Here is a 14,050-nt window from a genome sequence, read left to right as displayed (position 1 = left end):
AAGATGCTCTATAATCTGGATGTTAGAGGAGGAAGATGCTCTATAATCTGGATGTTAGAGGAGGAAGATGCTCTATAATCTGGATGTTAGAGGAGGAAGACGCTCTATAATCTGGATGTTAGAGGAGGAAGATGCTCTAATCTGGATGTTAGAGGAGGAAAATGCTCTAATCTGGATGTTAGAGGAGGAAGATGCTCCATAATCTGGATGGTAGAGGAGGAAGATGCTCTATAATCTGGATGTTACAGGAGGAAGATGCTCTATAATCTGGATGTTAGAGGAGGAAGACGCTCTATAATCTGGATGTTAGAGGAGGAAGATGCTCTAATCTGGATGTTAGAGGAGGAAAATGCTCTAATCTGGATATTAGAGGAGGAAGATGCTCTATAATATGGATGTTACAGGAGGAAGATGCTCTATAATCTGGATGTTACAGGGGGAAGATGCTCTATCATCTGGATGTTAGAGGAGGAAGATGCTCTAATCTGGATGTTAGAGGAGGAAGATGCTCTATAATCTGGATGTTAGAGGAGGAAGACGCTCTATAATCTGGATGTTAGAGGGAGGAAGATGCTCTAATCTGGATGTTAGAGGAGGAAAATGCTCTAATCTGGATGTTAGAGGAGGAAGATGCTCTATAATATGGATGTTACAGGAGGAAGATGCTCTATAATCTGGATTTTACAGGGGGAAGATGCTCTATAATCTGGATGTTACAGGGGGAAGATGCTCTATAATCTGTATGTTAGAGGGAGGAAGATGCTCTATAATCTGGATGTTACAGGGGGAAGATGCTCTATAATCTGGATGTTAGATGGAGGAAGATAGTAATTGTAAGTAATGTTTGTATCAGTTAATTGAAATTAAGTCAAAGAAATTAAAAGATGGTCGGATGAACAGAGAACAAAATGACATAATGGACAATTATGTGAGTAGTGATGCATGGAAATAAGATTTTAAAAATAGAAGGAGCTGAGTTTGTTCTGTGCAGGTAAAAGTCTTGAAATGCCGACGTTTGAAGCCTCTCATTAATTCCCTCCTCATCAGAGTCTCAGGCTGAGTCAGACCGGAGGAGTCCAGCTTTAAGCAAACATGTGACTGCAGAGTTTATATCCTCAAACCTCAGTGAAATATTGATTCCACCAGGCTGGGGGTGTGCATATTTAACCGTGTGCATGTATTCTGATTTACTGCGGTCTCTGTGAGTGTGTGTGAGTGTGTGTTAGAGAGAGACCAGCCTGAGCAGATGTGCACGTCACGCTCGACTGAGTTACGTTAACATGGCACAAGCCTGTGTTGGTGCAGCTCTCTCTCACTCTCTCTCTCTCTCTCTCTCTCTCTCTCTCTGGAGGAGCAGGCTGACCACGCTGCCTCGCCGCTCTGCAGAGTCTGATCGGTGAACCGGTGGGAGGCAGGTGGGGGGACGGTGGGGGGACGGCACGAGGCGTCCATCAGGCATCCACAGCACAGCAGCTGTGTGTGAAGGCTGCTTCGTTCCGGTGGAGACACACCAGACATTTACAGAAACACACCATGGTTTGAAGAAAATCAGTCACTCCACGATTACTGTCAGCGCTCCGGAGAACGAGTGTGCAAAGACTTTAAATTTATTTGTTTATTTTTTTTTTATGTTCAAACAGATCAAGTTTTCTCATTAGACTTTAATATCATAACAGATATTGACATTGATATATTAAAAGCTCTCCTAATTCAAACACAATCATCTGGGTGTTATTGAAGAGGTTTGATGCTCAGCCGAGAGGGAGCCGTCTCTCCGTAGAGTTCAGGGACCAGAGGAGCCTGCTGTCAGTCACGTTGTTGGAGATGTAGTTGAAAGTCCCGTCTCGCCACGAGGACGCTGCGAGCCGCGCGGCGAAGCTGTTAACCTGAGCCAGATTTCACCGTTTGACGCTCACAGGTGACATCCCTGCTGCTCCTTCACGTCCAGCACTTTTTTTTTTCCTTTAAAGCCAGCGTCTCTTACAGCGCTGTTAGCTCAGCCTGTTTGCTGTTGTTCATGTTTATTTGACAAGCCACCAGCTGGCTGGGAGATTTCCTGTTCCACGACCTGTATCCAAAACTAATGGTCCATCAGTAAGTGACAACGGCCATATGTTGAAATCCAAACAGAGCCGCGGCTCTCGCTTTCCCAGAGTTTACTCATTACCGTGAGCCGGGATCAGCGGGGTGGAGGGTCCTGTTAAACCCACTGACACCCCGCCCCACACCGCTTTCACAGCTCAAACAACCGTCCCCAGCGTCCAGGGACGTCCGCGGATCCACACACTGGCTCGAATTTGGATTTTGTGAAGTGAGATGGGTGAAGCAGTAACGACTCCATAAAAATCACAGCAGACCCTAAAAATGTGGAAACACCACACTTCTGCTTTACTGTGCTCATATCTTCACATAAACACCAAACCTCAGTCATTAAAACAGCCATCAAAATGACTGTGACGACTGAGTGTAGTGGCGTCTCCTCTCACCTCACAGGAAAATCCCTGGTTCGATTCTGAGGCTTTCTGTGTGGAGTTTGCATGTTCTCCTGTGTGGCTTCTCCAGAAGACATCGAGGGGCCTTGTTTGGATTAAAGGTCTCAGACTGAAAAATGAGATTATCTGCTGGAAGGCGGATGAACGATGAGTTCATGTCCCGAAAAGACTGAAGAAACATTGACGATTCAATTCAATTCAAACCCTCCCGCTATTTTTTTCCCCTGCTCACCAGATCCGGCATGTTTCTTATAAAAACCCTGATTCAGGTGCGACGAAACGCTGCAGCCAGTGTTTGTGAGCGATCTCGTCATGTGTGCTTTGATCGGCCCACGCGCCGCACGAGTGTGAGCGAGCGAGAAAAACCTGTGAAGAGCTGATGAAGTGTCGCTGCGGGAATGTTCGCGTCGCTCCTGGAACACACTTCAACCTTTTTCTGTTTTTTTTTTTTTTTTTTTTCCACTGAAAAAAATATTCTTTAAATGTTTTACATTATTGCAACGTCTGGACTCTCAAACTGCAGCAAAAGCTTTGTGTTTTCACTTGACGGCGTTGCCGTGTAAACTGGGCCTCAGTTTCAACAGTTTTGCCTGCAGGTCATACTTGAAGCTTGTCAGGAGTCTCACGTCTTGTTTTCTGTCTCTCGGCGCTTCATTCCTGGACCTCCTTCTTTGGAGGAGGTTTCCTTCCTCCCGCCGTTGCTCGGTGGAGCGTGAGCGCGAACCCGTGTTGTTTTGACACAGCAGATTTGTTCATGGTGGCTCGGAGAGAATATCTGCCGCTTCTCTTTTCTGTCTTCTATTAGCGCCGTGATAACAGCTGCAGCTCTTCACGCGCTCGATCTGCGGCGAGCGACACGTGACCGGAGGTTTAAAAGGCTTTTCGGTTAAAGAGGAGCGAAAAGCTGCGATTTCTCTTCAGGTTTAATGACGGTCGCGCTCAAGCAGAATCTCTCAAAGTCTTTCTTCATTTGTCTCAGGCAAAGTGAGATTGAACAGCGCCGTCCTTCTTCTTCTTCTTCGTCATTGTCCTTCTGTCCCCCACATTTCTCTCTGGCGCCCCCTTTTGGATCACCTTCGTTTTAGAGTTCAGGCTGATTCCCCAAAGGCTCTGTTACCCCCAAATCTGCTCTTTTCTCAGTTGGGAACAAATTAGAATAGAAGACTTTATTAATCTCACAGAGGACAAATTTACTGGTGTAAGAAGCACATGGGGAGGTGCAAAAAGTAACGAAAGGTGCTATATGAACAAGTGATAGTGCAAATCGTACAAAGGATTGATAATAGAGAGCTAAAAACAAGGAAGATTTAACTGTATGTACAACATGAGTCTTAAAATATAACAGGAACTATATAATATATACAATATATACCATAAAATATCTAAGTATACAGTACATGGCAGAGTGAATGGATTTTAAAGTATCGCTGAAATTCTGAAGATGGTTAAAGTGACCATGGTTGCAGGATATTATAATGTCCAGGGTTAATGCACATATTCTACACAGTAGAATTGTACAGTCTGACAGTGGAGGGGATGAAGGACCTGCTCTTTCCTGCACTGAGGGCGTCTCAGCTCCTCTACCGTCCGGTGCAGTGGCTGGAGCTGTTGTCCGTCATGGATGTGAGCTTGGCCAACATCCTCCACAGAGTCCAGAGGACAGCCCAGGACAGAGCTGGCCCTCCTGACCAGCTGGTTGAGTCTCTTCCTGTCCCGCTCTGTGCTGCCCGGGGCCCAGCAGGCGGCGGCGTAGCGGACAGGTCTGCACACTCCCAAGGAAGGTGGAGGCGACTCTGGCCCTTCTTGTCCAGAGCGCTGGTGTTGTGGGACCAGTCCACTTTATTGCTGAGGTGAACACCCAGGGACTTGAAACTGTCCACTGTTTCAATGTCCTCCCCCTGGATGTTCACCGGTGGGTGTGGAAGTGTCCTCCTCCTCCCATCACCATCTCCTTCGTCTTACTGGTGTTCAAGCACAGGTGGTTGTTCGCACACCAGTCCCTCCGACACACGGCCCACAGTGGCGGAGCCGTCGCAGAACTTCTGGAGGTGGCAGCTGTCCGTGTTGTATGTGAAGTCCGAGGTGTGGAGGTGTATTATCCTCATTATACACAGCCGCCTCCGTTCACAAGGCACATTTCCTTTCCTGACAGCAAAGTTGGAAACTGATCCATGAAGCTACAAACACTGAGTTATACAAACAAGCTCAGAGTAATCTAAAGGAACAATAAAGGATATTTAAATCAAACCTCGAAATGGTTTGATTTCAACCATTTTACACCAAAAAATTCACCTGGAGCCACAAAACATGGTTCAAATGAAGATTATGGCAAATTTTATTTGGATGAATGAGTCAAAGATGAAGCAATGAAATCACTTCGACAGCTTGAACCACTGGACCGGGTGTGAGAGGGGAAACAAGCTGTTAAATAGAAGGTTATCACAGCTAAGATGGCGAAATCCAAACTGCAGTTACAAATTTCACTTATGAAACTTTATGAATTCAACATAAGATACTGGTTTTTTTGTGTGTGCATTCTCTTCATTTTCAACGATAACATCTCTTCAGTTTCCACACACACACACACACACACACACACACACACACGCACGCACGTGTTGTAACTTGAGTTACGAGTGTGTGTCTTTGCTGATTTGCTGCAGTGTTAAAAATTGAATCGGTGACTCTAAAGCGCAAACGCAGACGCCGTTGATTTCATCAAACATTAATGGGTCGTTATTGCAGACGTCTTCACAGCAGCAGAGTAAACACAGCACCAAAACATCCACATGGGAGCCCTGCTGAAAAAGAAAAACAATGAGTGAATGAAAGATAAATCTGCCCAGATAGAGTTTCACTGCAACATTAATAAATGAATACGACAGCGAGATGAGTCGACAGAAAGAGGCACAACACTGAGGTTTTCCTTGATTCGCTCGATGAAGTGAATCTACCTGAAGACCGAGACGCTCGGTTCCTGAAAACCCTAAATCAGATGGTTAGCTCCTGAAAAAACAAATATTAACCCTTTAGATCTTCCAAAAAGCAGTTTTTCCTGCTTTCATATAGTGAAACAGAGCCCCCAGTGGACAAATCAGGAACATCGAATTACCGTTGATGTGTGTATATATATATATATATATACATATAGCGGGAAGTTTGGCCGCAGCTCTTCAGATCATGTTGGATGAACAAGACGAGAGCAGCTACACGTTCAGTTCAACAGTTACTTGATTACTGCGGATGGCTGTTTGGTGAGCGCCGCTAAATCCTCCGTCTGCCGCAGTAATGAGCCGCGGCTGCGCTGGATCTGGTGCTAATCACATGCAAATTGAGTGCGCAAATTGAATGAAAAGGGACGGTGCGAGTTTTCCTTGCGCTCTCAGATGTGTAAATGCGGCTCTCCGCTTGGCTCTTCCGTCCCGTAAACCGATTCCAGCAGACGATGAGTTGTGACGATCTTTTACATTTCGTTCACTGGCATCAAATCTAATCAACCCGCCAAAAATGTGTGAGTTCATTTGATTTTTCTTGAACTGAGTTTGAACTTGTTGAAACCATGACGTGTTCTATCAGCAACATGAAGGACTGCATCTTACTTTCTGATGATTCGCTCTCGTCGCTCTGCCCGGGAAACACCCTGACGGAGGATACTGAATCCGCACATGACAGATGTAGCACAGTTTAGCTCAAATGAGACGGGCCGGACCAGCGCGAGCGGCCCCCGTGTTGTAAAAACAGATTATAAAACACACCATCTGCACACAGCGGGTGTGGCGGCGCGAGACGGCGTTCCGCTGTGGTTCTGCGGCCCGACGCCGAGGATGCGGCGGTGTGCCGGGCCCAACGGCTCGCCGTCCCGCGTTGGAAGGCGTGGAAGGCGAAGAGAGTTTTGAGCGAGCCGGATCGATGCCGTCGGACAGCTGGAACATCTGCAGCGGTGATGGATTAGCGGTGGAGCTCCCCTGTGGTTCAGCACAACCTGCAGACCCAGCACTGCAGACTCACACACACACTCACACACACTCGTCTTCTGCAGCTCTTTACCTCTCAACGAGCTGTGGTCAGGAGTGCAGCCTGGATGGGCCTCTTCCAGTCAGACGTGATAATTCAATCACGTCCTCAGAGCGAGGGTTGCATGTGTGCAAAAATAGCTTGTCATGATTTCACTGTAATGACTTCGCCTCGTTTGAGCAGAGGAACCGTCAAGATGGACTGATGGAGCCACGCGGTGCGTTTCCTCTAAACATAAACAGATTATCACCAGCTACGTTAACAAACAGCCAATCACAGCTCGATTTCACAGGGCAGGAGTTTCAGATGCAGCCTTCTAAATATCCAACTTTGACCACTTTGAGAATCACAGAACATGTATGACCTTTCAAAAGATGAAACGCTACAGGATGTTTTAGTTGTTTCGACTCAACTCCGCTGCAGCATTTCCACTGATTTTACTTCTTTTAAGCAGCTTAATCATTGGACTGTTTTTCCTTCTGTACCTCATTGGACTCATTATATTCGTCTCCTGGAGCTGCAGGATAAGGAAGATTTTCTTTTGTACAACAGAATGAAAACAAGGTAAACTTTCTGTAATTTGGTGAGAGTCGGCAGTGATAGATGTTTATTTGCGGCAGCTTCGGCTGCAGTTTGAATTTCATGAGGAAAACTAATTCAAACACCGAGAAACTTCAAACGCCGGTCGTTGGAAATGTTCTTCTTTGACTGGGAGTCAAACATCAGATCACGGGAGTCGCAGATCATTTCATGCAACATCCAAACTTTTTTTGGGGACAGTGGTTTGTGGCTGTGACAGGCTGGTGTGTGTCCTCGGGCGAAATAATGACTTAGCGAGAGTGTGTGGAGAGGAGTCGGCGGTATCGAGCAGAGAGGAGGCCGCTGTCACCGGTGATGGCAGTAATATCGGGGAATCACAGCTAATGGAGGCTAACAGTAGAAAACAGGCTTAAAGCAATGGAAAATTTTAGATAGACCACCCCTCCCTCGCTCGCTCGCCCCCTCCCTCGCTCGCTCGCTCACCCCATATAAAGATGAGTAATGTGTGCAACGCACGCAGCCAGTGGAGGAATATATTATCCTGCAGCCCGGGTGGCAGTGATGAATGTGGAGGCCCGGCTCGCCGCACCGTCACCGCCGCAGCTCCACGGGCCCCGGAGAGCCCGCGGAGAGGAGAGCACACTGCGAGCGCTTTGATTTCTTTAGTTTTAAGTGCACTCCTCGCTGACAGGACTCGGACGCGGCGCCCGGAGACCACCCTCTTCTTCGCCGGCCATAAAACACGACTCTAAATCTGCGGGGCTTTCTCTCTCTCCGCAGGATCAAAGTGCAGCCGGTCCGCTCTCCTCCTCCTCTTCCTCCTCCTCTTCCTCCTCGCCGCTCTACACCGGCTGCCTGAGGCCGCAGAGGCCCGCGGCGGCCGTCAGACGCCGATCACTTAGAGGCGGTGACAACCTAATGGGCAGCGCTGCGGTTTTATGAGCATCTGCCTCTTCAAGGTTGTTTCCGCCGCCCACGCCGCTCCACCGGGGCGCCGCTAATGTGGAACTGAATGACAAACAGGAACTTATTGACACCGCCCCGCCGTCCTGCCTCTCTAATTAGCAGGCCTGTGTTCAAGTGAATCCGTGCGGGGTCGAATCGGGGCGCCGGCCACAAAGCTCAGTGAGTTTTGGTGCGAGGCGGCGGCTTCCCCTCAGATCGCTGAGGCCGCGGTGGAGCAGTGGTTCGCTCTGCAGGCTCACCGTCAAAGTGTCTCTGCTTCAAAGGGGAGTTTGAACTCCAGCTCATCTCGAAAGACTGAAAGTCTTGTTTTAAATGGAAACTCATCGAGTTCATAATCAAACCTACAAAACGACATTGCTATAGTTTCATAATTACACTTGACAACATTTTTTAAAGTTATTAAGATTTCTCACCATTTTTTTTTTAAGATTTAGCTGTTTTAGTCACTTAGTTTCGACCATTCTGCATGTTTTAGCCATTTAGCATTTTCAAGTGCTTCGACCTAATTTAATCATTCGAATATTTCTGTGAGCACTTTTAGTCTTTTTTTTTTAGTTTTAGCTGCAATCCCAGCTTTTATAGTTTTATTTCCCCTTCTTCCAGTGGTGACTGATAGTTTTACTGCATTCTCATTTATTATATCTGTATCTAGAGGTGCAAAACTAACAGTTCATTGAGGTTTTTGTTGTTCCACTTGAGTAAACAGATGTGAAGTGGTGAATGTTTGGAGGAGCTGTGAAGTCGACCTGGAGCGTTAACAAACAGCCGCTCATTAATAAAGTCTGTGTTTTCAGCTCCTCTGCCTCAGTGAGGAGAACTCTTCCTCTTCCTCTTCCTCCTCCTACTCTTCCTCCTCCTGCATGTCTGGCGCTGCGGTGCTGCTTTGTGCCAAACTTTCCAAAGTGTAATATATAAAGTGCAGCACACTGTTGTGCGGCTCGTTTCAGCCCACAGCGACCGGAGGAGGAACAATAATTGGTTCAGACACTTTCTGCAGCTCGTGGTGAAGCTCCTTAACGCTCCCACGTTCATTTAGTCTCAGTCATAAAAAATACAAGCAAGCTCTCATCTCGAAAACATCCCACCATCCAGAATGAGCTGATTTTTACCAGGTCGGTGTCCCGAGTCCCTCCAAGCTCCAAGCCTTCTATAGTCTGATTTATCATGTTTGTGTTTCCAGAACTTCCTCTGAAAGCTTTCCCCACACGCTCCGTTTGAGAATCCAGCTCTTCGTCGTCTCTCAAAGTCTGAAAATGTTTCGGAGTTGGAGGTTAAGGCTTGAGTCGACATTGTAATAACAATAAAAAAATAAATAAATAAATAAAAAATGCAGCAGGTTGAACCGTCTTTTAATATCTCATTTAGGAGATGTGTGTGTTTCCCCGGCGTTCTGCTCTGACATTTCTGCTCGGTGCAGATGTTAGTCATTAAAATGCTTCAAAGGGAATCATCCATTAAGTTATTAGCAGTGTGTGGGCGCCCAGCAGGCGCAGGGACACTCAGGTTACCTGTGTTTTTGTATAATCACTACTTTTTCTCTTGTGAACTAAAAGTACGGAGACCTGCGGTGCAAGAACACGTATTATTATTATTATGCATCAAATTATACGTATTTGTGCTGCTGCTGCAGAATATCACCTCAGTTCTAAGTAATTCTGTGATAAGTCAGTCTCTTGAAAGTCAGAACAAACGTTTTTTCATCTGTATTTCAGAATATTTAAAAAACAAAATAACGTTTTGAACATATTTTGGCACTGAAAACACGTCACGTCACATTCGGCCTTAAACACTTTGTTCTTGAACTCAAGTAATAATTTTCGAGACATTTCGGTTTATTTTGCTGTAGTTAGAATTTACAGTGTTGCATATGCAAAAGAGATTGAATAAATCATCTCGTTTAACATGAATTTAATTCTGAAAAGTGAGCCTTTGCACGCTGCACAGAGCTTTGATTCCTCAGCATTTTTTTTTTACATCTGTAGGTTCAGTGTTGTTTTAAATAAAAAACAATACCTAGTTTAACAATTCTGCTGACCATCGTGAAAGTGCTTTTTTACTGAAAGACATGGAGCCGGCTGTGGAACTGCTAATATGCACCGAGTGTCTTTTGAAATGTGGAAATCGCTCCGTTACGCCGGCGCGGGTCGACACGGCTCCATCCGGACGCGTGACCGTGAGCGTCGGGCTGGAAAACAGTCACCGGCGACGGAAGTGGTGGAACAAATCTGATCCACGATGGCCCGAACGATCAGGTGGCACACGGCACCTTCTCAGGTCATGTGACATTAACGCTCCCGCTCTGGCACATGGTCGACCAGCAGGTTCAGGGGTCTTCAGCCGCTTGAAGCTTCATCGGAAAGGAGTTAAAACTCCTCATTGACGGCTTTGTTTCTGAGCTCAAGAAGAGGGTTTTCGGTGAGGCTGTGCTCTTTTCAGGTCGTATAAATGCGGAATTTACAGCGTGCACTTTGAATCTCGCACACTTGCATTACAGAGGAGAGCTCCATCTCCCCTCAATTCAACATTTTCCGTAAGCCGGCGCTTTCATCCCAGATGACATTTGAGAGGCGTGCAGGGCGCCTGGTCAGCAGGCCGGGGAATAATGGCTTTGTTCAGCTCTCGCTTCCTGGCAACCGAAAGCAGGAGGTGCTGGGCGACGTTTAAGGACAGCGCTTTTAACTTCTTCTTTTTTATTTTAGAGTAAAGTGAAGGAGAAGTCTGCAGATACTCTTTCTGAGCCACAAGTCCGCAGAAAGATCCTCGCGATGGAGACGCTGCCGGCTGATTCACTGATCTGAAGACTTTTCTTTTTTGCTTTGTCGTCTTTCACGCAAAAGGATCCACTCTTAATTCATAATCTCCACCTACGCATGCACTAATCACCTCGCCTAATCACAACTGGAGAGCTTCATAAACAACATATTCATCTGGCCTAATTGCTGCGTTGCCTCTGTGCTGCACAAAGAAGGAACGGCGGAGGCGGGAGGAAGGGCGCAGATGTCGAGATTACTGGGTTAGAGCCATGAAATTCTCATCAGCCTGCCGGAAAATGTCAAACCATCCTTCAAATCCTCCTCAGGTGCTGCACGCCTAAAATGACCGCTGGTAAATTAAAGAAGGAACAAAAAAAAAAAAAAAAAAAAAGAAGCCAGGGAAAACATCTCTGTCATTTAGACAATGTGCTTTCAGAGCGAACGTCATTTCAAAGCAGGAAGTCTTCTTTGAACAGAAGCATCACACGGCGTTTGAATCTTAATCACAAGAAAAGCTTGTGTTTGGTCTCAGGAAATGACATTGAGTGTGTGTGTGTGTGTGTGTGTGTGCGTGTGTGTTTGTTGTCCAACATCAAACTGGAGATTTTGTCTTTAAAAGTGCAACAAGTCTTCAGAAACCAGCTCATCCTGGAGGTTGACAGTGAGAGTCGGGTCATTCGGGTCTTAGCGGGTTTTATTATTCAGATTTCACTGAAACCTCTGAAGTCTGGTTCAAAAAATTCAAGAACAAAAGAACAAAGTCTTGAAATGGTCCGTTTTGAATAAACTCTAGTTTACAATAAAGAATCTGTGGAGAGTTTAGAGAATTCAACTGCAACCACGAGTCCAGGTGTTTAAAAAAACACCATCAGTCTAATTTTTAAGTGTAAACATCGAAACATTGCAGAGTCTGAGTCGAGTTTAAAGAGTCCAGTTTGCATACAAACTCTAGAAAGTAAAAAACTTAAGCATCCCTTGTTGGAGAATCTTGAAACATTCTCAATAAAAACTCCTGTTTCTTCATGGTTTTGTGTGTCGGTGACGGTTTTTACTGAACCTGGCGTTTAAACAACTCTCTCTCCACAGTAACAATGTCTACAGTCTACAGAACCTGGATTCCATTGCAGGGTCTCCGAATCCAGACGCAGTCACCCGCAGGCATTTGTTTATATCTTTGATTTGCATGAAGAGAAACAAATGTGCAGTTAATTGAATTGGCTGGTTCAGTGGGAAAGCTCTCTGGGACCCTTCGTGGCCTCAGGCTGAAGGATTTTCTGCATTTACCTCACCTCGCTGAAGACATTTCCCTACAAGGGATGTGAAAACTGTTTCTACCTCCCCCTCCATTGAAATATAGCACTAAAGAGCTGCGTTGAAATACGAGCTACTGACTCCAACTACACCTTATTTCGAGCTTAATTGGTTTTTTCCCCACATCAGAACGGCAGTACAGCCCCACAGTAGGCACTATTCAGTCCTGTTTTTTTTTTTTTTTTTTTAATTTTCATTGTCTTCCCTGCAGATATCCATGATGAGAACGGCCTAAAGCCGGTCATGGTCTACATCCACGGAGGCTCGTACATGGAGGGAACCGGGAACATGATCGACGGCAGCATCCTGGCCAGCTACGGAAACGTCATCGTCATTACAATCAACTACCGACTGGGAGTTCTGGGTGAGTCCGCCTTCTGAACCTGTGCTTGAAACGCTTCAGTCGGTCTCGGTGTGACGTCCGCTGAATCCCGATCGCTGGACTCCGTCTGATTGTTATTCTCAGCTCAGCAGTGTTAATGACAAACAGTAAATCACTGTTTATATCAGCTGCAGCTCGTTTGACTTTGGGAGCTGTGAGTCTGAACATTACTGAGAAAACTGCACTTCTGTTGGTCGCATGCAGGAAATGGGGCGTGAAAACTTTTCAAAGCTGGTTTTTATCACCTTTTTTAAACTTTAAAGCCTTTCATTAAACCGGAATTACTGATGTTGTGGATGCGAATGGATTTCTGATGTGTGATATTCCTGTAGAGAGATGTTTTTCCAGAGCAGACCAGGCCGGCTAATCTGTTTGCTCTTGCACTCTTCCGCCGAGATTTTTGATGCACTGTTCTCTCTCTTGATTGCGTGCATGCTTTGTGGAGTTCTTCCGCCTCCAGCTATCATGCATTTTGTTCTTCCCAGCGCCAATCAGCTGCTTATGGCAGTGTAGGAGGTACTCCGCACCGTCTCCCTCTTTATGGCAAATGCTTGTAATTCAGCCTCAAACGACCTCCTTAGCAACAAGATAAGCACATGCAAATTGTACTTTTACATTTGTAGCCTTTGAAATGACTTTAATGATTCAGCGGCATCAAACACTACGTGCAGGGGAAATAGATCCATTGTGATGTGCAGCGGTGCCGTGCGTCTTGCTTGCTGCCCTCAGAAAGATGAAAGTGGCTCACACAGGGACTCTTTATCTTGCCTTTGACATGAAGGTTTGGCTTCTGAATTTCTGTTGCACAAAAAACATGCTTGGAGAAAGGCGTTTTGAAGTTTCAGCCTCTCTATATTGCAATGCCGGCAATCCAGGAGCGATTGTAACCGTGGCCATTTTCTGTCTGAAAGCGTCTCCTTCTCCCTTCAAGTCCATCCAGCGTTTGCCGTGGAAATGATCGGCGCCGTTTGTCATGTTTCTCTGAGAGGCTCTTCTGTTGTAGAGGACAGCTGTGGACGCGTCCATCGCTTCATAAAGTCCCACCTTATTAAACAGGCTGCAGCGTCTAATTAGTGCCTGCTGGAGAGGTTCGTCCCTCAGAGGCAGATCTGCTGCGTCTGAGTCAGAGCTGCCATGTTTGCGTCCTGACGGCGGGGGGGGGGGGGGGGGGGGGGGGGGGGGGGGGTATTTATGAACACGGCTGATGTAAATGAGCAGAGATACAGTTTGTTTTGCTTTTGATCCTGGAAATACTGATGGAAGGCTGGAAATCTGGGAGGCGTGAGCCTGAATAGTCTAAACGGCTTCCGCTTTACACGGGGAAATGGCGTTTTATTAACGCGGCAGCTTTCAAGAACAGAGAGAGGAGAATCTGTACTTTAACAACGATCCGATTAAAGAGAGATTCTTCAGTCACTCCTCAGTTCAAAAGTTCGGGAGCTGTTCAGAAGACCTCGAAGTCCGACTGGAGACTCTCAGAAGAGGGCTTGAAGCCAATGCCTTGATTTTATTATTATATTCAGGGATCCACGAGTTTTTGTTAAAAAACATGTGAGTGCAGGACGAGCGAATAAAGAATCACGGTAATGAAA

At 46.2% G+C, this 14,050-nt stretch overlaps 1 protein-coding gene across 1 annotated transcript in view; it reads left to right on the top strand.

The window, feature by feature from the left end:
* The window catches only part of nlgn4xa (neuroligin 4 X-linked a), a 64,923-nt gene that overhangs the window by 6,568 nt on the left and 44,305 nt on the right, over window positions 1-14,050 (top strand). The window contains exon 2 of the mRNA XM_030086084.1: window positions 12,288-12,440. Coding sequence (XP_029941944.1) covers window positions 12,288-12,440 — 153 coding nt within the window. The remainder of the gene's footprint in view (window positions 1-12,287; window positions 12,441-14,050) is intronic.

The sequence above is a fragment of the Salarias fasciatus genome (genome assembly GCF_902148845.1).
Source record: "Salarias fasciatus chromosome 23 unlocalized genomic scaffold, fSalaFa1.1 super_scaffold_20, whole genome shotgun sequence".
NCBI classification, from domain to species: Eukaryota; Metazoa; Chordata; class Actinopteri; order Blenniiformes; family Blenniidae; genus Salarias; species Salarias fasciatus.
This window is presented reverse-complemented; position numbering and strand designations above follow the sequence as displayed.